We start from the raw sequence: 24,580 nt of genomic DNA on the forward strand, positions 1-24,580 counted from the left end.
TAAGGATCTTTTTTGCAATGTGTGAACCATAAAAGGGTTATTCTCACTATTATACACAGCCCTTTTGAATGTTTCATGATGCATGGGCCAAAAGAAGAAACTAGGGATGCACCAAGACCACTTTTTCCTTTCCAATACCAATACCAGATTTTTAAGTATGTGCAATACAGAGTACTGATACCAACTCTGACTTAAATACTGGATAGATGGCTATACATCCTGATAATTATAGTGTTTTTTATATATACTTTTTTATAGCTTTTCCCAAATAAAATATGATAAGCTTGAAAGAACAGTATTAACTGGTTGATTTGAAACTATGAAACAATTGACACAATACAGAAACACATGCAAGTAGAGAAGTATAATCTTGCTAAGCTTGATCAGATTTTTTTTAGCAGTGTATAAAATTCACATTTCAGAGCAGTGAAAAAATACCAGTTTAGAAAAAAGGTGTTTTGGCAGCAATTTCACATTTAAATACATGTTTCTATGCAAAAAGGTCCTAAACTTCAGTGTGTGGTCTTTAAACAAGCTGCTTAAACAAACAAAAAAAAAAACACCACATGGAAACAAACAGTGTTGTAAATGTAAAAGTTCCATTAAATGTCTGTTCAATGGTAATAAATATTGATGACTGGCTTTTACAGGTTGTTTAAATGCTTGGTTTCATAACAAAGTATGCAAACATAAATGTTCTATGTAAAAAAAAACCAAAAAAACAGTAGGGTCCCAGTAAGCTTAATGGTATCGGTGCTCTCTATTGCCATCACCTATACTGTGTGTAAGTGCCAGTATCGGCACTGATACCGATACAATATCGATATTAGAAAAAATATATCATTGCATTAAAGTACTTAGTTCTTCCTTCTTCCATTAAGGTATGATTTCAGACACTGTTTTTTGTCCTGGTTTATTAAGAAGTATTGCAACATACATTTTGACATCATTTCGTTTCATTTTAAATGATAATAATATTTTGTTGTTGTTTATGTTATATGTTTGGTTTTTGGTACTTTAACAAATTACAAAGAATGGAAATGATTTTACAAAAACATGGAACATTCTGTTAAACCTGGATGACAAACTGAAGAAGACATCACCACAGAGGTTTCTGTCTGTCTTATTATGAGCAACTGTGTGTTTTTTCAGCAGCCAGTTTGAAAGTTCATTCTGCTCTTTGAAAACAGGTCCTGTGTCTGTGAATGATGCAGTCCAAAAACATTTTGAGCATTTGTCATGAGCAAAGGTATGCTTGGAAAAAATTTGTGCAGAATTTCATGAAAAGAACAGCTCCAACTGTTGTGCACAGGAGTGGACTGATCTGACTGATTTGGGCTTCTGTTGCAGCCCAAACAGAATAGAGAACATGAAGTTATATTCATCCATTTATTCCCCAGTCCCTACAGTCCATATATGAAAACTAAGCTGCAATAACTAAGGATGCACCGATACGATACTAGGATTGGATAACAGCCCAGATACTAACAAAATAGTTGGATCAGGTTTTGGATAATTGTATAGTCTGGACACTGTTTTTTTCCACAAAATATTGGTATATTCCAGAATGAAACCCCCCATCGTCATTGTTAAAAGCCACAGCTTTTTTAGCGTTTTTCAGCGATAGAGACGAAACGAGAGCTTTACCACTCGGTTGAAGGCTAGCATCTGTAATGGAGGACAGTGAAGGGAAGGAGCTGCTAGCTCTTTTTTTGGTCTCACAGACTTAAAAGAAAGTCCTGAGCCCAGACAACACTGTACCAAGGTCCAGCACAATTATTAATTTTAGTAACAAATAAATATCAATTCAGTTTATGTGTCTATGTTGATTTGTTATAATTTGTTTTACAAAGTTAGTAAAGTAATGTTTAAGTCAATCCTGATGCCTTAAGTCTCTCCCACATGGTGATATATATATATATATATATATATATATATATATATATATATATATATATATATATATATATAAATTCAACAATGGTATTGGATCAGGTATCGGATCAGATATTGGACCATCGGTGCATCCCTTGCAATATGCAAATAGCCAGTTTGAATCAATTTACTGTTTCTCTGATGTTGCAGTAACCAACTAATGTCCCGCCTCTTCACACTGTAGGTCATAAGGAGTGTTTCAGCCAGGACTGTATTTTTTTTAATTTATGTTTAATTGAATTGGGTGGTTTGTGGACTGGTTTGTTTCCCCTAAACGGATCTTAGGTCTGTGCATTGTCATCATTCTGTTTAAGCTTGGATAAGGTTTATCTTTGCAGCAAATTCTGGTTTAAATAACCAACAGTTTAAAGAATGAGATCAACAGTTAAAATAACTCTGGTTTGCTTACTGGCTTCTCTGTGCACTCTGGCCACTGTATGGCCCCTGTATGGATTTGAAGGGTATAAAGGGTATAAAATCATAAAGTTTATATATATATATCGTTATTAGTTCTCTGCTACGGAACATTGCCCCAAAAACAAAGAGCTGTTCATCTCCCACAGCTGAGCAGTCTCAGCTGAGAGTATTGGAGTTAGGTAGGCTCAGATGTAAGAACTTCATAAAAATTCTCATGGAACCTGAAATCTCTAGAGAGTGCTTTTTTTTGGGCTGTGTATGAAGATGAAAAGAGACTCTGATCTGACCTAAAGAAGTGAGTGAGTGTGAGGTAGAACATGAAGAACAAACCGGAGCGAGTGAGTGGCACAGCACACGTTTGTATGCGTCCCTCCGCTCGCTCAAAGCGTCATAGCCCCGTCAGAAACACACGCTCACACGTGCCTTTTCTTTTCCTCTGTGTTGTGTTTTCCAGTGCTGCCAAGTCACACCTGTGGAAATCCCGGACTCATACCCAGAGGGATCATTCACGGGACGAGGTATAACATTGGGGATAAAATCCGCTACAGCTGCGTGATGGGATATATTCTGGAGGGTCACGCAGTGCTCACGTGCATTGTGAGCCCTGGGAGTGGTGCATCATGGGACTTCCCAGCACCATTTTGTAGAGGTAAGTCACAAGTGATGTGGCTTTGTGATTCCAGCTGTTGTTGGTATTCAGTTTTAGGTTAACATACCTGCTTATAGAAGGTTTATTTTATAAATGATATAATCGCAATATATACTTTTTCTTCAGTTTGCAGATTTTAATATTTTGTATAAAACTTTTGAACTCCAAAGGATCTCTTTCCTTCCCTCATTAAACTACCACATTGTTTTGGTAACCAGAAATGTAAGAACACATTGTATGTCCTAATGTGTTAAATATGTCTTAAAATGAGAGAGAAATTACACAATGTCCTCTGAAATCTACCTTCTGAGTTGTTCTCATATGCAAGGTTTGGATTAAATTAGTGTAAAAAAGGTAAGCTTGGCAATATGCTCTTTATTTTTGATTCAGTACTCTTGTTGTCTAAGCTTGTGACACAAAAGTAGCTATTTCCAAGGATTTTATCCTGAGGTAAAGTTAGCTGAGTTGGCTATGATTAAATTAGCTTTGTTGCTAACTTGTTATGTTAGTAGCTGTAGCTACACAGCTACAGTCCCTTTTTTATTTGAAATGACTCAAACAATACATGCAGAGCTAGCAACATTTAACAAATGAAGAAAAATGGTTGTTTTATTTTGAAAAACAAGCATTAATAAAGTTTATTATTTAAACATACCCTGCTTAAAAACTACAGGCTAGATATTTGAAGCTAGTGAGGCTTCAATAGGCATGTAAGGTTAAGTTCTTTTTTTTGTGAATATATTTTTATTGTTTTTCAAAAACAAGACATTGAATAAGCAAACACATTGACACACCACAATGAAACTGAAAAAAGAGAAAAAAATAAAAGGGGAGGGGGTATATATATATATATATATATATATATATATATATATATACACACACAGTAAGGTTAAGTTGTTTGTATCTGTGATTGACAACATTCCAAGATGTATAAATTCACAACTTCATTACAATATGTGAATGTTAATGTTTGTAATGGCTACCTGACCATTCAAAATGATAACAAAAGACAAATATTTTCATACGTGTGAATTTATGGATTTTTATAGAGCATTTAGGCTAAACCCACACAATCTCTGTAATTATAGAACGCATCATTGTATTAAATATTTCAACTCACAGTCCGTGTTCATGGAGATACGTGATGCTTTGAGACTGCACACAGACATGTGTCTAGAACTGTAAAGATGACCACATTTAGGGCTGGGCGATACAACTTTTTTCACAATACATGATATTTATCATGATGTATGTAATCACAGACTAAATATATCATTACCAACTGATTCTTAAAAACTGCTGTTCTGATACTCTCCCGTATTGAGAGCAGTAACTTTTATTTAAACTCTGCTGCACTTTATCTAATTAAACCAGTCTAATTACACTGTTTGTAATGGAACATGAAGTTGTTCAGTGTTTATTAAGCACTAACATTATATTTGACATGCTTAGAAAAGCATATTGTGTATTACAATAACAATAGTTATGTGATAAAATATTGTCATATTGCCCAGCTCTACTCACAGTACACGATATTCTCTTTGCTATGTAAATAATATGAGGTATAACCATATTTCAAACGTACCATAACATTAATATTAATACAAGAGCTTTTTTGTTTTGGTTAACTAAAGGAGCATATGAGGCATGTTATGAAGGTCAACATGGACTCTAGTCTATCTAGTGTCCAACCTTGCTATTCTGATAATATTGCTACATTGCAAATTGCCATTGCCATTACATTACAAATACAATTCACAGTAAAAATGACAGGGTTTAGGATTAGATAATTTTTTTTATTTGGACTTTTGTTGGAACACTGAAGTACCAAGATAAAGCAAAGCCTTGTGTTTGGCCAGTATTATGTGGATGAAGATTACCAAATGACATTATGCAGTAGTATGGTGCAGAGGTAGAACACAGAGCTGCTAGCATTGTGTAACGGCAAGGGGATCAGTTTAAAAGAAGCATGAGAGATGAAGTATAGCTTTTGCCTTATAAAGAAGATAATAAGTTACTAGCAAATACATTGAGCTACACTGCAACCATACTGTAACATTAATATCTACTACAATAGCTTTTGTGTCTTTTCTTTTTGGTTCGGTCAGCTGAAGGAGCATGTGGGGGCACATTACGAGGGACAACAGGGACCATATCTAGCCCTCATTTTCCCTCGGAGTACGAGAACAATGCAGACTGCACGTGGAGCATTCTGGCAGAGCCTGGAGACACCATCGCCTTGGTCTTCACAGACTTCCAGCTGGAGGACAGATATGACTTTCTAGAAATCAGTGGCACAGAAGCCCCTTCAATATGGTGAGTAAACAGACCATGACTGTAGCTGGAAGCAGAACGCTGCTATCTGTCCTGATCTCAGGTGCCGTAGCATGCCTTAAAAGAGGAGCATAATCAGTCTGAAATGAGGGCTGCGGATAATGAAGCAGGTCGAATGAATAGGATGCTGTTCCAGAATTGTCTGCTAATCAGTGACAGAGGCAGGAACGGGGGGCTAATCCTGCTCATATAACGACAGAGGCAGAGACAACGCAGTTGAGCTCTCCTTGCATGCTTCAGGAAGGTAATGTTCGACGTAATGTTCCCTTCTAGACCCTCCAGCGGAAATGAAGTGGCATCTCAATTGATTCCACTGATGGCTTCAAAAACGCATTGCTCCATTCCCCCGGCTGTTCCAACCGGGTACACACATGGCCAAACACACGCTGTGTGTTCACAACCTTTGTTGGTTTTATGCCTGTTTACCAATGTCTGCTTATTTTTATTAGGCTTTACTGGTTAGAAAACACAGTTAACTCCCACTTGGCGGTGGTTTAACTTTTTCATCATGGCCACCCATTTTGACTGCTCAAATGTAAATTCAGCATTAGATAAATAAATTAACCAAGAGCACCAATATAAATGCTAAATTGCTATTGACATTACACATTTTTTTTTGCCTTAACCAGTAAATACTGCAGTTCATTAAAAAAGCCTACTGTAATAGGCCTACTGAGGCTAGTCATTTAGCAACCTAGCAAATAGGACATAAGCTCATCATAGGAAAAAAAATCTAAGCCATAAATAACTATATGGTTTGAAAGAATATAAAAATTGCAGATGACAGCAGAAAAAAACTATATTGAAGCAGAAAATTAAACTATATTGAGAACGCAATGACAAAGTCAGAAAATGTGAAATAACTACATTTTGGCAGGAGGAGCTTGATAGAAGCCCCTCGTCCCAATCTAACATCCTAAAAATTCCCCTCTACAACAACCACAAAGCAGAAGCCATCCAAGCACTTGCCCAAAGTCCTCTGAGTTATTTCCTCTCTCTTACAGGCATCTCCCAAGTTGTCATAAGCTAAAGGCATGGCCCGAACTAGCAAATAAGTCATTTAGAGTGTGAGCTTAGCTGTTAAAACATACAAACTGTAAAAATACAGAAAATACAAGCAGTTATCCAAATCTAAACATAGCATTATCATTAACCAGCTCAATAAATCTGTTATAGAGTTTTAAAGTTTACCTTGCTACATTTTTTTCTCTTTAGTCTGTTAAATTGATGATCGGTTATCGGTATTGTCTCAGAAATGTCAGTATCAGTGCATCTCTAGACTTTCAAATATGCAAAATGAAAAGAACAGACAAATCATAGAGAAACACAAGAGCAAAAATTGAGAAATTTGAGAAAGTAAATAATTGAAATAATTCCTAATAAGCAGATAAACAGGGAAAGAGAGAGGCTTTCTCAGACAGAAGACTCTACAGTCACACATAGAGCTTATGTTTATTTGTGGCACCATGATTGCAGTGCAGAGCTATTTTTTTCCGAGTACCCTTCACTATTTCCCTTTTCCTCTCGAAGTTTTGTAATGACGGGCAAATTGTGAAAGCTACCATAGTGAGCGAGAGAGGCAGAGTGGAAGAATTCTGTAAGAAGATTCTGGCTGAACTCCATTAACTTCACGCTCGGCGAATAAACACGTCCTCACTTGTGATGTAGGGGGCATTGTGGAGGCAGTATGGTTGATTTGGCAAACTCAGTGAAGGCCTGTCACAGTTAATTTTTTTTGTCTTCTATTTCTTTTTAGTTTTCTTTCACCCCACCAAAACACAAGCTGGAGATGGCATGAGAAATAGCATTCTTTAACTGGCTCAGAAATTCATCAATTTCTTTTCCCCTTTTTGAGCTGCATACGAATCTGCCAGGATGAATCTGCATGGCTATTTGACAGGCGTAATTTTCAGAGCCTGATATGGTCTATTACAGCAGCCTGTTACGGAAGGAGGATCTTGAACCCTGTCTGCTTTTGCTTGAAGTTTCAGCCAGAGGCCTCGGAGGCAGGTGGAAGTGTCGAGGCTGAGAATTCTACAGTGTCAGTTAATAGCCCTTGAGAGAGTGCCATTTGAGCGTTTGAATGCAGCTTGAATTAGATCCGCTGGAAGGCAGTGTCTGGGACGTGGCCTAAGCAAAGCCTAAGCTCCACTGAGCATTGGTGTCAAATGTAAATCAGATCTGAGCAAAATCAATCTTGTGTCCTGCTGCCTCTCATGCTCTCTGCGTGAATGGCCCATCTGGGCCCTGCGCGGGATAAATAAGGAGCGAGGCTCTACCCTCAGAAAACGGCCCTTTCAGCTTCACTGAAGAAAGCTGCCAAGCCTCAGTTGCTCATTAACTGGCAATAAGTTGATATAAGATTCGGTTATGGCGCTGGTAGCTTGGTCTCAGATGGCGACGGCGATTTGTTTCCGTTTTAATTAAAGTGTTTAGGAAGATTGCCCTACAATCATATGGACTAAAATTTCAATTTGTGGACGGATGAATGCTTTAGCCATGCCACTTCTAAGTTCTGTCCACAGTAAAGGACATTAGCATATTTCATCTTAAAAACTACTATGGGAGGTTATATAAAGTGTAGTGTTCTGAAATTCATGTGCTGCATTTTAAGTAACTCTACATTTATAAGCTAGCATAAAATCTTGGACTGCTCCAATTATTTTAGTTGAGATGATCCATTTATCTAAATGCTTTATTTATGACCACAAAATGCTACAGGATGTTTGCATTACACTGTTGGTGTTGCATGGAGAAACAATGACCTTTTTACTTTTGGAACATGTTCAAAAGTATACAGACACTGCAATCGTCTACCTATGATATGTTGTATGCTTTTGTTTTTTGGCTTTGTTGGACCACATGCACAATATTTCATTTGTAGAATCCTTCAAATACAGTGTGTCCTTGTTTTTTTTGTTTTTGCGGTACAAACTTGTAGAAAGAATCGCCAACAAAGAACAAGGTTACTCTCCACATTTCTGATTAGAAATACAGTTTTCTCTTGGTTAAGCAACCTTTGAATGCCTTTGTACCCTTTGAAATACCATATTAAGGCTGCTGTTAAAGGTTCTTTGTGCAATAATGAGATACATAAGAACCATATTTGATAAACGATTATTTTGAGACCCATTTTCATGTCAGGTCCTGTGTGGAAAAGAGATTTGTAAGGGTGAAGTTCCTTTTGAAAGTTCAAAGAACCTTCACATCATGGGTAGTAGTGACAATCGAGTGGTTAGAGAGCTGGAATATTGATCCCAGGGTTGTAAGTTTGATTCTCTGGTCCACCAAGCTTCCACTGTTGGGCCCTTGAGCTCCAGGGGCACCGTAGCTTGGCTGAACCCGACTTTCTAAGCTAGGATGTGCAAAGAGAAGAATTTTGTTGTACTTTACAAGTGTAGAAATGGAAATTAGTGGAATGGTAGTGGATTTTTGCTCAATCACAACTTCCAACAAACAAATGGGCAACAATGTGGACTGTCATAGGGGGTCCTGAGGACCAATTTAAAACCACTGATCTGTGGTTTTGACTCCAAAAACCTTCTGGGGCACCTTGATGTTTTGAGAGTACCTGCTGTGCTGAAAGACAGATTGAGTAGCCCCTCGGTTGAAGGTTAGGAGCAGCCTCGCAGTCAATATTCACACCACCTTTCCCCTCTGCATGCTGAGGTGCACAGATGATGGACTGAGAAAAAAAGACCAATTTCCAATAATATTCAAATTAATGTGTTTGTGAATGTATAATAACTCCATGACGTCCGTAAAAGCATGTCTTATAACTTCAACAAAACTGCTGTGCATGAAGCGTGTTAAGTTATTGAATCATAACTGTTGCCTCCTGATGAGACTGTGTTGACCCTCAGGAGGTCATGTGCTGAATCACAGTAAACATGACAAAGCACTTTTTGTGTTTTTGATTGAACTGATGAAAGGATTTCCGACTGGCCCATTGGGAAAGAAAGACAGAGAAAAATCTGCTCTCTCTTACATTTCTTAAATCTTATCAAAAGCCCTAGACACACTTCAAAAGTCCTTGTCTGTCTGGGCTCAGTTCTGGATTGGTGACAGCTTTTTGGAAACACTTTTCGGTCGTTCTTAGTGAGCTTAATTGATTAGAGTCTCGGATATTACAGGGGAAAAATGTCTAAATGTTCTGCTCTTCCCTTAAAAAAAGGGCCGGCATTTTATTTTGATGCCACTAAAAAAGGATCGATACTCAGAATGCTTTTGAATGTCATGGTGAAGGAGAGGCTGAGGGAGGAGACTGCACTTTAGTAATCATATGGAACTTCAGAGAACCTATTTTTTAAATGCCATGCCTTTGCCACTGGAGAACTCTGTATCATGGTATTCCTCAGTCATCTTCTTTGACAGGAAATGTATTGTTTAAAGGCCCAGAAGCGTTGGGGAAAATCAACTGCGGCAAAATCGATGACTCAATAGCATGGGAACGCAATGGCGTGAGAGCAGAATGTTGACAATTCATGCTCCTGATACTTCATAGTGGTTCCAATTTTCCTCACCACAACTGCTTTGAGATAAACTGCCTCAACCAACAATGTTGTTTTTCCCCCTCTCTCCACACCTAGACTCCACAATAGTGTGTATCTGTGTGTTGGCACGTGTACATGTGTGCATTTTGAAGCTGAAAAGGATTGCAGTGTGATGTGGCAGTGTGCTGGTATTATTGAAATCTCCAGCTAGCAATTTATTCATGCTGTTTTTGCAGATTTGACAAGGTGCAGGCCAAATAGGGAGTGGGGGCTTTTGTAAAGCTAGAGAATGGGGAAAAAAACATCTAGAAGAATAAACTGATTTTTTTATGACTTCTTAGAAGGATGCACTACCAGTGAATGTCTATTTTCTACAGAAAGCTTTTCCTTTATTTGTCCATGTGGTCAGCTACAAACTTTATTGAGCGTGAACATCATTGAAAGCATAAGTATGCCTTAACAATTATGTCCATGATGAGTGTATGTAGATGTATGTAAAAGTCTAAATGACTAGGGGTGTGTGTTAAAACATTGTGATAACGTTATAATAAATATTCAGTTGCGTTACATGAACATCACAAGTTTGCAATTAACCATTATGTAGTACAGAATCTAGTACTGAATGTAGAAGTCCAGCTATAGGCAATATATTAAGAAATCATTCTGTAGTCTATGTCTTTCAATGTACAATATGCTAAAAGCATGTAAAATATTAGTTCATTAATACAGATATTTTTGGTCTTGGTCTTTAGGAATTAATTTGAAACATTAAATTAAATTTATTTGAAAAAAATAATTTGGAACCCAATGATCTCAAACATGAACCATTTTTTCATAATTATAAAGGAATATATGGATATTCTAGTTCAATTCCACATAAACAAGCTCAGTGACACATAGGAATGCAGGGTAAATAAATGGAGAATTATTCATCTGCATAGTAGTAGGAAAAGGGGGAAAGGGCAAAAATACATCATAATACTTTTTATGAAATGTGATAAATGTCAGAATATTTAGTTACACTGAGGGACATTCAATAACTAGAACAGACCACATTGTCACTGCCCTGCAAAAGCCATGTATCTTCATTTTTTGCCACTTTACATTTTTTTTTAAATAATTTGAATCTTTACATTGTCAGAATTTCATGATTAATATACCAATAGAAATGCCCCAAAACGACAATCATTTTACCTTGGCTTCCATTGAAAATTAAGAAGGTTTTTTCCTCCTTCCGTTAAGTTGCTGAGATACAGGGTTTTGCGTGACAGCGACGAAATGCACCAATTATTGCCATACTTTAAAAAGTACTATGAACAACTGCACTGCATTAAATCCAGTGGAGCAAGACTAATTTATGCTCTCTGTCAGTAAAACCTGCAGTGTCCTGACAAAATTCACGATACACTTAGAAATGTGTATTGTATTGTCATTTATCACGATTCTGCAAAATATGGTCATATTGCCCGCACTTACATCATGAAGCCTAAGCTTCAGAAGAAGATCTCAGATCTTTTAAATGGTAGTCATGCCTGCCCCTGTTGTCATGTCTGCCTTTGTTTGGTTTTGCCATGTGCTCCCAAGCACAAGGCTCTGTTTGTGGCTTGTCTACCCTAGCCAGGCTTGTCCACTGTGTTCCACCAGTGTCACCTTTGTAGCCACGCCTCCTTGTTAGTCCCAGGTGTTCTTCGTAAGTATCTCGTTAGTGTCTGTATAAGTACCCCTTTGGTTCAGTCATCCCTTGTCTGGTCATATGCATGTTGTGCATGTGTGTGAGGTCCTGGTCCTGGGTTCATGGGTTCATGCCAGTTCACGTTTGTAGATTTGGCCTGTTTATGTGAGTCTGGTGTTCTTTATTTTGTTAAACTTTGTGCTTGTTTAGTTTCTGTTTTCTTGTCTTGTATTAAAACAATTATCCTGCGAGTGCATCCGCCTTTGTCTCGTGACAAACCGTGACAATGGTAAATGAAAAAAGGAAAAGCAATATGTTCCCTAACTTTAATGTTAAAGCAAAAATACTAAACTACCCATTTCAAACAGCATAAAAAACACTTCTGCACAGAGGGTTCTTTGTTGTGATGACATACAAGAATCATATATGATATCCAAGAACAACTCTTGTAAGTCCTCAACTAACCTTTAAATTTGCATTGAGATTTTAACATTATAGGAACTTTTTCATTCCAAATCCTTACATGATTTTTAACACTCTCATATTTGTTCAGACACAGTTCTTTAGGGAACCAAAAGTGGTTCTTCCATGACTTTGGCAGACTTTTAAGGCCAAAGATAATAGCACAGCAACAATACATACTTGGTGTTCATGGCTCGTTAAGGTTGCAAAGACTTAAATATAGCCAGAGGTTTTCCACAGCAGTGTGTTTTCAGACTGTATAAAGCCACAAATGTCCATAGGCTCATTTGAAAAACATTTGCTGGTCAACAAAACAAAAAGAGCATTATCGTTTCTGCAGATCATATTCTAAACAACATTATCATTAGCTTCAATCACTCTTTTGCCGCTTTGCTAATGTTTTTTGATGCTAATGCCTAACACCCCGTCCCAAGTATTTTTTATTGTGAAAGCCATTAAGCTGTTGGTGCCCTCAAGTTAAGACTTTGATCGAGATTTGTTTGGACACAGCGGAATGAGACTTTGGTGGAGAGATTGATGGCTGAAAGGTGGTCACGTTCTGAAGTCCCGTGTTTAGAGAGCCTCCTTTTCTGAGGAAGCTTGCCGATTGATTTCCGTAAAGCGGTTTTCCAGCACACAAGCCTCGCAGACAGATGCCTAGCGAACTGTCATGTCGGGTTTTGTCACTGTGCTGAGAATTAAGGACATCCTTTTTTATCTGTGTCACATTGCATGGCATGATAGATATGTTCATGTCGTCATTGAACTTTTGTGTCAGTCTTGGACCCTGTCTGCACAGACACACGTGTGATCTCTGGAGTGCATTACTTGCACCAGAGGACAAAACAAAAGGCCGTCTTATATGTTTGGCCCATTTTTGTGTGTGAATCTGGCTTTGTTTTCAGCTGTACCCAGTATTGCTGAGGTAAAACAGTTGATTCAGTCCATTTCATTTGTATAGAACATGCACATTAACAACGACACTGTTGCAATGCCATTTACTGGAATGCAGGGCCAGATGCAATAAGACAGAAAAACACTCTAGGAACCTGAAAGAACAAAACCCAGAGGAACTAAATTTTAGAAGGGGGAACCTTAAATAATGGAGCCATGATGAAAGTAGTGCACATTTAAAATTATAATAAACCAGAGGCACTTTTCTCTGGTATAAAAGATACGTCATAAACTAATACTCTAAACAGGTGCTATGCTATGCCATTTTCTAAATAACCTTTCAAATACATGGTTATTTAGTAAGCCATATTTTGGTAAATGAGATGTGTGTGTTTTTAAGGTTTAAAAAACCTGCTCGTTCTTAACCTGTCTACTCATTCATGCAATTATCTAATCAGCCAATCGTCTGGCAGCAGTGCATAAAATCCTGTATATACGGCTCAGCAGCTTTCTGTATTGTTCATATCAACCATCAGAATGTGGAGATGATGCTTTGGATGTTTTTGTAGAACTGATTTTCACCATAACACTCTCTAGAGTTTACTCAGAATGGTGCAATGAAGAAAAACAACCAGTGAGTGGCACCTTGTTGCAAATGTTTCAAGCTGACAGAAAGGCTATGGTAACTCAGATAACCACTCTATACGGCTGTGGCGAGCAGGAAAGCATCTCAAAATACAAAACATGTCGAACATTGAGGAGGATGGCCTACAAATGCAGAAGACCATGTTAGGTTCCACTTCCCAAAAACACAAAGCTGAGGCTGCAGTGGACACAGGCTCACTAAATCTGGACAGTAAAAAACTAGAAAAACATTGTCTGTCCCAATTTCTGCTCAGACACACAGATATTAAAAGAAAGTTCGATATCAGTGTAAAGTAAGATTACAATATTCATAAACAGACTGGGGTGTCGGCTACGGATTACTACACGTTACTTATTATTCCAATGGATGCACTTCTAATGATGAGACATTCTAAGCTGCCCTGCATGCAATATTTCTTCTCTAATTCTTGGTTATGTGTCCTCTTGCCCTAAAAACAGTGTCAGTCCTTTAAGGTAAGGATTACACCAGCATCTTGAGGTAGTTACTGTCTATTTTAGTCCATTTTCCCAGGAACTGGACGTACATTTCAGCTAGAGTTTGAGTTTGTGCCAATTTCAACGTTCCATACTGAGAATTGAGTTTCAGGTCTGGTGATTTTGCTGGTCAGTTAAAGTGTCCCAGTGTTCCATCATGCCTGTTGAACCGATCACAAACAGATTTGGACCTACAATAGTCATTTTGGGATGTGGGACTGTCAATGCTGCATTCTGTTGGTCATGGAGAGTGGTTAGAAGGGACTAGGGCTCTCAAGACAGGAAATCTTAAGAGACTAGTGTAATCCTTACCTGACAGGATTGCTACTGTTGATTGCAGTCGAATGGTGGAACTTGTAACTATGTATTGAGGAATAAATGATGCATGTGTTCAGGGGCCAGAGCATGTACAGAGCATGTTTAATTCAGCTTAGCTATTAACCATTAGCCATTGGTTTGAAGTGTAATGTCTTCACTTCTTTTTGTGAATGTATGTGTCTAATTCACAAAATCAAGAAAAGTTTCTTTTGTGAAACAAGATTTTCATTCCAGCAGAAGGCAGAATTTGGGGAAAGTGCAGACTCACAGTTTGCATTCGCAAAGAGCCCCTCCTGCCGTTCCCAGCACTGATCATAATCTGATCTGTGGACTTCATTCTCGACACTCCTTGCCAGCAGTCATCAAAGTCCAGATGGGCTTGTTCTCATGACCTCACCAAGTCTTCTGCTAGAGCTTAAATGAATTTTGCAGCAACCTCTGAATAAAATAAAGGCTTTTTCCCCTTTGAAGACTTTACAGCTCTTTAGTTATTCATTAGGTTCTTTATTTAAGGCTTCCCTCAACTTTATTATGTGTATCTGAGAATCATCTGGTGCTTCTGGCTGTCATCTCAACATTTGTTCTATGGGATTGAAACAGTTGCCAGGGATAGGATGTGATCACGTACCTGCATAGTCAGGCCATGGAAGCTGATAGTTCTGTCGGGATTGAGACTGCGTGATGGGTAGAGCATTTTCTATGTATCAAATAGCCCTTGTTTTCTGGAGGCCCCTTAGATCCGAAAGGAAAGTCAAAAGTTGGATGTGGAAGCACAGTTCAGAGTAGAACCAGTGGGAACCACAGCTAGAGGGGTAAATTGCTTAAATCTGAGACTTCTTAAAAAGCAATGCGTCAAAGTGCTGCCTGGTGCTGCTGTGGTCTTTTATTAGAAGAAACTTGAGACATGCGTCGACAATGCAGATAGGGAAGCCAACTGTGGAAGTCTCCTTATCAGCTTATATTGGCTTATCAGCTTCAATGTACTCAACGCCACCATGATGACCACAAACAATCCTATAAAGCTGCCGCAGCGTTAAGGGTGCATTGATGTCCAAATATAGTCTTACTTAAAGGGCCCATATCACTTTATTTAAGGCTTCCCTCAACTTTATTATGTGTATCTGAGAATCATCTAGTGCTGCTGTCTTAATTTATATATATATATATATATATATATATATATATATATATATATATATATATATATATATATATATATATATATACCTCATTTGGATAAAGAGATCTTTAAAAAATTAATAATAAAAAAATAGATATGATAGGATATGGGCATTTTAAAATGTATAAAAAATATAACTAGGAGTGTTTTGTGTCCTCTGTGGAGCTAACGATTAGCTTAATGTGGCTATCTGCAAATGAAGCGAGATTTCAGTAATTGAACAAGGGTGAGAGAATAGTGAAAAGATATGTTTTATGATTTTGTTTTTGTTCTTTTTACCATTGATTACGTTGCTAATTGTAATTCTTTTGATTGACATTTTAAACGCAAGTTGGGTTCACACTGTTTTTCCATAGCCTGGCCGTTCCTTACCGTTTGGTCTTCCACCTCAGAAATATGCATTCAGCATTCTTAGACTTAAGGTTGGCTTTCCTCTGCTTCCATGCCGAATTCCCTCGCAGTTTTGTCTCCTCTCTGCCGTTTTCACTTTCCTGTGCTCCGGCATCTTCAAACAGATTGAGCTCGCTGCCACAGGTTTACTGTCTCTGTAGCCTGACTCTCGTAAAAGTGCACTTTTTTTCTTTTCTTTTTTTTTCCTTACCTCCTCTGCCTCTTCAGCGTGGACTGCTTTTCATGCTCCACTGAACTTCACTTTCCTGAAAAGAAATGGAGGGGCCTCCAACAGCACCCTCCGTTAATTGCAAGTCGCTGTGGCTTAATGCCAGACTCCTCTGTTCTCTCCTTCTGCCTCCGTCGCCTACTATGGATAGGACACGCGGGCGCACCGGATAGCGTGGATAACAGCTGAATAATCAGACCCTCCGTGGTCTTTGGTATAAATTACTTAAAGCACAGGGAGTGAGAAACGGTCCTGTTTGTTAATTTTCCATGAAACGGGGACATTTCTTGGAAGTGACGGGGTCTTAAGCAAAACGTGCGTGAGTAATAATGCATGCTAAATACTCAGCGTGATGAATTGAAATGTTCAGTAAAACAGATGTGCTCTAAAGATGCGTGCTGAAATTTAATTATTCATTGTGTTGGCTCTCCCTCGGGTGAGCTAATATCTGCATTTGAAAACAAGAAACATCAGGAGATTGGCATAAATCCTTTCACTTTGATGTATTACCCAGTATAAAGGTAGCAAAGATAGGATCACCTGGTTTGAAACTGATGATCCTATGCTTACAGTATTGCCGATCTTGTCCCTTATTGGAACCTAATGAGAACCTTATGAGACAAAATGCTTGAAACATGTGCCTGAAACATATCTGTCACTACTTTGGCCCCTTGAGAGCGGTCAGACTACCTGACACAAAGACCCCCATGTAAGGAACCTTGGAATACTCCACTTCAATCCGTTTGTGCAGTGATTCCGAGCCATGGTCCTGGAGAACCCCCTGCCCTGCATATTTTAGTATTAGCCCAGCTAACCATTTAATAAACAAGCAGTTCCTGAGTTGAAGCTAGCGTGTTGGAGTAGGTAACTGCTTATGCAGTGGTTCTCAAACTTGTGGTCTAGGCTCTCAGATGGTCTATAGCCCTTATGTGTTGGGAGATAGGACTGAGCAAAAATGTGGACCCTGGGGGCCCTGAAGACAAACTTGAGGGCCACTGTTCCAGTGTACGATTGCCAGTGATGCACTTTTTTTCTGAAATTCGCCTTCCATTATGCTTGTGTAGTTGTTTACATCACCTATGACTTGTGACATTTTGTTTTCTACCTGCAAATAAAAGATTCAGCAGTTGAAGTGCAACATCTGTTCCATCGGTCAAAGCTTGACAGGCACCTGAAGAAAGAAATAAATAAATAAAAACTGCAAAGGTAGAGAAAAAAGGAGTAAAACATCACAAGAGCCTAGTTACTACCCCAGAACTCATACTCAAGAGTTTCAGACTACTGCTGCTATCATATCTTGTGGATCCCCTTGCGGTGAAAAACAGTGACAAACTGAGCTCGAACCACACATGCCAAATTTACACACCTGAAGTTCCAATAGAGGGATGTGAGGAGAAGTTTTAATAGGCATCCTAGAATGAGGAGGGAAAAGGCAAAAAAGGAATAAAAAGAAAGGAGGAAAAAATAGCTGCTGGTAAAAGAACGAAACAACCGGAAAAGACTGAAGCCTCCTCTTCCTTTGTGTTGAGCAGAACAAGCTTTACTGATTTCCCCTCATAATAAAGTCAATATTAATAGGCGTAGCTATTGTAAGCTCTCCCTCTCTCTCTTCTACCTGTGACTTAATCCACATGCTTCAGTGTGTCTCAGCAAACATCACAAACGTAGCGTGATTCTTTTAAAAGCAAGCAAAGCATAAAGCCCTTTAATGTCCACATCTCGCTGTGGAGATTACTGGTACCCTGCTGCTAACTGAAGTAATGAAAGGCAACGTGCAACTGTTGACAAGAAGCATAGTAATTAGGAAACGGAAGACAAGAAGTGTTTGTTTCAAAACCAAACGTATTTATGCAACTCCAGTCATAACTTTTAATTTGTCATCCTGCACGCCCTGCTGTAATTAACAGAAATAAAAGGGGATTAGGATATTTTGATTAAATGTGTGCATGCATGCTGCATAGGACAACATAAAAGGTGCAGCTTGGATCAATGGAGGGAGAAGTGATCATTTAATACCAACATTGTCCAAGATTTGGGCAATGCAGGATGCGACATGTGCGGTACGGTGCTTTAAATAGCATATTTACGCTAGGAAGAAAGATTTACCTGTATAGCTATTTCCAGCACTGGACAAATTTAAGAGACTATTACCAGTCAAAGCTTTATAGGTTCTACATTCTACTTGGAAGGTGTTTCTGAGTAGATATCTAGGAGGATTTCAGTTGCAAGACGAAATGGGAGTGTATAAAACTGGATACAGAAGGGGGCACAGAAGGGTACTTCCAACAACTGTGCAGGGCAGGGTGTGATGATGTCAAGACGCCAGACACATCACCAATGTGGTTACATCTACTCTACACCTGTAGTAAAATGAGATGCATCTAGATTGGATTAAACTTAAGAACACATTAATCTTAAGAACACATATACACACCTGTAAGAAATTAAATTGTTGGGCATAGTGGTACTTACTTGGTTAATCTCCTTAGGGGGAGGTCCTGTGTCAGCAGCAGAAATGAACCATTACGCTGTAGATTTATTTACATTTACATTTAAGGCATTTAGAAGATCCAGAGCTCCTTATCCAGAGCAACTTACAAAAGTGCTTTGCTATTTACCCAAGGATAACCTCAGCTAGTTTGAATAGACTGAAAATTCAAAGATACCTCTAAGTTCAGATACTGACCACTGTGCTATTCGCCCAAGTATTCTCGGAAGAGATGGGTCTTCAGTCTGCGTTTGAAGACAGCGAGCGACTCTGCCATTTGGACACCCAAGGGATGTTAGTTCCACCACTTTAGTGCCAGGACAGAAAAAAACCTGAATGCTTTGAATCTGATGCGGGCAGCTACAGGATTTATAATATGTTTGTAGAGAAATCTAAATGAATTGTGTCTGGGTTAAACTAATGAATATGATGTACTGATTTTATTGCTTCTCTTGTTTGTAATCCCTTAGGATGGTATGTTTTAGGGAAGGGGAGGTATTAAGGCAGCAGTGAGAGGGGTGACACAGCTTGAAGGAGATGTGTTGTCTGCTAAGGGTGGCAGGGCCTAGCAGGCGGGTTCGTAGAATTTTTCATTGTGACGTTTTCATCTCATTCACCACATACGACCACATTACATAACCCACCAAAAGTGTCTGCATCAGATAAGCAACACTTAAAACTTCCATCTTTAAGAGAGACCAAAAAATAATTATTTTGGTCTGAAAAAAATCCAATGGTTTCTATCCATCCTTCCACTGTGACCACCTCAGACCTCAGCTTCATTGAATATGCTCAAGATGACCTGCATAGAGAGATGCAGAAAATGCTACGTTCTAGGTTGCTTTTTATCTGCTACCTAAGAGCATTTAGCCTACAGTGGTTCTGTGGTCAAAGATTGATCACTGCTGATGTGCCAGATGATTTGTGGTGATGAGTTGTAGTGTCTAGCTGTCCACCTGCAAGGTGGAGCTGTTTGATTGATATTTCTAATAAAGTAACCAGTGATTGTACACACACAAAGTGTTCTTCAAGGGTTCTTCAGTAAAGGCACTGGAGACATGCTAAATCAAATAACTATTTTGATGCTGTAATGGCTCTAAGCCTAATTAAAAGGTTGTTCACATTGTTGAACACCTGTTGCTATTGGCTCTATACAGCACAGACAAGTGTCGAGAAACTCTCTTGTTAAAAGTGTAGTTTAGAATATTAGCACTGACCTACTGTATTTTGCTCTTACAATGTAAAGAGTTAAGTGTATTCGGTGGCACCAGTTTGGCATTATCAGGCTAGATCATATGGAGCCCAGTGGTCTCTAACCCTGCTTCTGGAGAGCTACTTTCCCCTGCAGACTTTGGATCCAACCTTAATCTACCCCACCTGATCCAGCTAATTACTGCCTTCAGAAGTCCTTAATTGGCTGAAGGGGGTGTGCTAGATTTGGAGTTAAAACCTGCAGAAAGGTAGCTCCTTTGGAGGTGGGTTGGAGACAACTGCTGTAGCCAACACCTTTAATAGTACCCACAGGCCTTCACAGAAACTCGTTTCTAGCCTCCCCCAGCTTCGATTTGCAAAGAACACGTGTAATTTTATGCTACAAATTGCTTTCTCAGCTGGCGTATTGCAAAATTTGTCAAAACTCAAGCAGCTAATTAATCTCATCTTGTAATGATTAAAATGCGACGCTGTGCAAATTTTCCATTTGGTTTGTTTCTCCCTATCTGGCCGTATATTTAATGTCCGTTGCCCTTTTTAGTTTCACTGAAATTTGTATTTTAGTTTTTTTTGTTTTGTGTTTTTATTTTTCCCCCCTCCTCTGTAGGCTCACTGGTATGAATCTTCCATCGCCTGTCATCAGTAGCAAGAACTGGCTGCGGCTGCACTTCACATCCGACAGCAACCATCGGCGGAAAGGATTTAGTGCCCAGTACCAAGGTAAGGGGGGGTCACTCTCTCTGACTTACACACTCTCTCTCTCTCGCTTTCTGTCTTTCTCTCTCTCTCTCCTCGCTTGCTCTTTCTCGCCTGGCAGATGTGGGATGCTTGGCAAGCGAGTGACGGCGCGTCGCCTGGCATGCTGTCCCATAACATGGCTAAATATGACATCTTGGCTTGTCTTGACGTCTCCGCGCTGCAGGACCTGAGCTGCTGCTGTGTCCCACATCACGTGCAGCCCCCCTTTAAAAGTGGGAAATAAATTATGAAAGCTGAGGAGGAATTTACATCTTTCCCACATGAATAACACAAAATGAGGCATTTTTATATTGTTTCCATGAAATGAGCTGATGATCGTGCATGCAATTTGCATAATGAGCAGGTGATGTGGCGCAGCCTGCGCAAGGCCTTGGAACCGCAACAACGTGAATATTAAGTTTCACACAGATCCTGATGTTTTCTTTTCAAGCGTCAGGAATATAGATTTTCTTAGGACCTACTTTTCAGTATGTGTGTTTTATAATGCATTATACAGCGAATACCATGAACGCATAACGCAACAGAAGGAATGTGATGCACGACAGGCCTCATCTTTGTTTTCACTTCGCAAGAAGTAGGTTATCCTCTTGTGCGAGGACAGCAAGCGAACTCTCTGGGAAACTCTTTACCCCACTGCTTTCTCATTATTGTGTGAATCCTGTTTATCCTTCTAAGAAAAAGAAAAAAAAAAAAAAAAACATCTTTCAATTTCATTAAAGCCCACTGATGGGGTGATGTCATACTGAGAGAAAATTATGCAAATTGAATTTGTCTCATGCTTCTTGGGTCATAATTGGTGTCCCATGTAGCATAATTGTAGCACCGCAACTTTTGAGCATCTCTGAAATTGATATTGAATTGAATAGATGCCAATATTTGGGAGCATAAAATATACTTTCTATCCCAAAAACGTAACCAGACGCCCCTTCTAATTATTGAACTGAGCTACATTAGCTACACTCATTGCTGATACAGGCATTCACAACCCGCTTATATGATGATGTCCATAGAACAACAGTGCCAATAGAATGGCCAATGGAGCAGCGAAACTGTGCTTTCTGGCATGATGCAGCTCCATAAAATACTTTTGTGATGACCTGGAGAGGAGTGGCAGCAGCTGACCTCAGTAATCCTTTTATGGCAGAATGCAATCAAATCCTTACAGCCAGGGACTGATTGTGATCTTGCAAGTTCTCCCCTGGTCCCATTTCACTCATAATAATAATAATAATAATAATAATAATAATGATATCCAAGTGTCTCTAAATATTCAAGCCTAATATTCGAGCTCATTTTTACCCCCTGACCTCTGTCTATCAGAGGACTCCTGGCACTGGTCCTAATGGTTCAGTTAGTAGCCCATCCCAGCTTATAGCAATGTTCCAATATTCAGTGCCCTCCCAGAAGAGTAGAGGTTGTTACTGCAGCAAATAAGGTGGGGAGGGGTGATACACTCTCCATTAATACTCTTGCTTAAAAAAAAGCTGTTGGACAGATTGTGTATTTGTTAGAATCCAGTGGGACCCAATTATTCAAGTTAGGTTTTGGTCAGGATGGGAAATCATTTATCATCTGGTTGTCAGGCTTAGGTCAGGTCCACATTTCATTTTCTTAGTCTGCTTCCTATTTTTAAGATTCTTTGTCCTGTATTTATCCCGACATTAGTCACAGTGGAATTTAACCTTAATTTGAACCACATTATTGCTGAGAATTTGATACCAGTGGAACATGCTTTGCTAATGCAGGGCATCTCCTAATAATTATACCACAGTTGTTTCATATAATTCTGCACTACAACTTCAACAACAAGGCTAATGTAGCTACTTGATGTTTGCATTGCGAAGGTAATGCTAGTTTCCAGTAAACGGGCCAGGCCAAGCTGCGCTAACAGCGCTTTAGTGATGTTGGATTTTGCCTGTAGCTGACTCAAATATACTAAACATTATTATGCTACAGTGCACTAAAGTGTACTTGTCATCACACTAATGATCAGTGCACTCGAAGAGTGGTAAAATGGAGCTACTATTCTTGTACTTATTAGATACAATCTCTGCTGTTTCCTGTACTGGAAATTTAAATACCCAGGATCTTGTGCCGCAAAGGTCATGGAAATATGGAACCTCCCACTGAACGATTCTGTGGCCCCAAGTACAATTAGCTGACCGTGCTGAGAAAACTATGCTCTTCTGAGTTACCCTCCATGATCAGAACTGTTCGACCCTGCAGTGGAAAAGAGGCCATTGTTCTTATTAAAATGTGGTTTCCAGTAAGTGGTGTTTGGGTTATAGTCAGGTTGGGAATCAGACCAGGAGTCCAGATGATGAGAAATAGCTCTCCAAACAGGCTTCACGTACAGACACAGCAGTGGTTCAGCAGTTAGCGTTGTCTTGCAGGAACGTTCAGCCGTCCACGGACATCACTTAAGTGTCAGTTGGAAGAGATGATGTGACTGACTTCACATGCTTGGGGAAGCACGTGCTAGCTTTCGCCCACCCTGCCTGGTGACATTGCGCAATAGGAGGAGCCTGAGCTACCTGACTAGCCTACCAACTAAAGAACAGGAAAATTGAAAAATTGGTTCTGTAGTTGGGGTCAGATTTTGGCAGAATGTTCTTGGGCCACCTCTCAGATAATAACACTCAAATAATAACAGGATGTTTTAAAATAATAAATACTATATTGTGATGATCTGTTACTGTAAAGATCTGGTCGCCCCTTCTCAAAAACAAGGCATTTTGGATATTAATTTTATCTACGCTATGCTACAGCTTTCTTGGTCATTTAAGTTGAATCCTTTAGGCCTTATTACAGCTCTTTGTGATTCAGGGTTCTGGTGCATCTAGCCTGCCTTCCCCCCAGCTGTGCTGCTGTCATTCTGATGCTCTCTCTGTTCACCATGTTGAGGAGCGAGAGCACACCTGAAGCCTCATTTGGAGCCTCCAGGGTTACGTACTAGTGCCATACTAGTTCATTGAGGTGTTGACACGTTGTGCCATTTCATTTTTTTTGCTAATTGCACAAATGGATTATAACATGCCCTACATTTTCATTCACTGCTCTTCATCTCTGCCCCTTCTTTTTTCTCTCAACAGTAAAGAAAGCCATTGAGCTGAAATCTAGAGGAGTGAAAATGCTTCCGAACAAAGACACAAACCACAAAAATGCTGTCTGTAAGTATGCTCTTTATGGAGTTTGTATGTCCTGATAAACCATTCATTTTCTTCATACACACTTCTATTTATCCCTAATATTTAGAAAGACTGTGCCTTTAAGAATGATGTATGCAAATGATTTCTGATAGGCTGTCATATAGTGCACATACTCAAAAAGCAAACCAGGCTAAAATGTACAGAATAAACTATCTGGATTGAAATCTTGAGGGATGCTGAGGAAGTAATTTATTTGTTTATTTTTTTAAGTTTTGGGATGCTGCAGTTTGCTTCCTGGACAACAGCCTGGCTTTCAGTCATTTTCTCGTGAACTTTGCCAACTCTGCTGTCTTAGACTGTCTGCAGGGACAATGCTTTTCTGCTATGGGCTGAATTTACATTATCCATTTATATTTTCCAGAGCAATGTTTGAACACAGTAAGGTGTAATGTAGCGTTAGGAGTCTTGCCCGAGGACTCTTATTGGTATAGCGCAATGTGCTTACCCAGCCAGGAAATCAAACCCCAGTCTGCCACAGGAGAGGACAATGTTGTTACCCACTATGCTACATCAACATGACTGGTCCAAATAGTTGGTCATGTGTCCTGGTAATGACATTACAGGTTGTTGTGGGAACGCTAGGAATGATTATGTTATAGTGGTATAGTGAGGGTATCAACCACCAACTAGCCTACTTCACTGCAGCTACCATAAAACATGTATTTCCAGCTTTTTAATTTCAGTGTAAGCTTGCAGGATGATTAAGGGGAAAAAGCTTAGCTTATTACAGGTATGATATTTTTGAGAGTGTTTTTCCAGGCTCTTTGAGTGAAGATGAGCCATGTGCATGTAGAGC

At 39.2% G+C, this 24,580-nt stretch overlaps 1 protein-coding gene across 5 annotated transcripts in view; it reads left to right on the top strand.

Moving 5' to 3' along the window:
• csmd1a (CUB and Sushi multiple domains 1a) overlaps positions 1 to 24,580 on the top strand; it is a 498,833-nt gene that overhangs the window by 255,038 nt on the left and 219,215 nt on the right. For all 5 annotated transcript variants that reach the window (XM_072677610.1, XM_072677611.1, XM_072677613.1 and 2 more), the window contains exons 4-7: positions 2,807 to 3,001; positions 5,113 to 5,320; positions 20,424 to 20,536; positions 23,668 to 23,745. In XM_072677610.1, the coding sequence (XP_072533711.1) occupies positions 2,807 to 3,001; positions 5,113 to 5,320; positions 20,424 to 20,536; positions 23,668 to 23,745 (594 nt within the window). The remainder of the gene's footprint in view (positions 1 to 2,806; positions 3,002 to 5,112; positions 5,321 to 20,423; positions 20,537 to 23,667; positions 23,746 to 24,580) is intronic.

Source organism: Salminus brasiliensis, chromosome 4 (assembly GCF_030463535.1).
Source record: "Salminus brasiliensis chromosome 4, fSalBra1.hap2, whole genome shotgun sequence".
NCBI classification, from domain to species: Eukaryota; Metazoa; Chordata; class Actinopteri; order Characiformes; family Bryconidae; genus Salminus; species Salminus brasiliensis.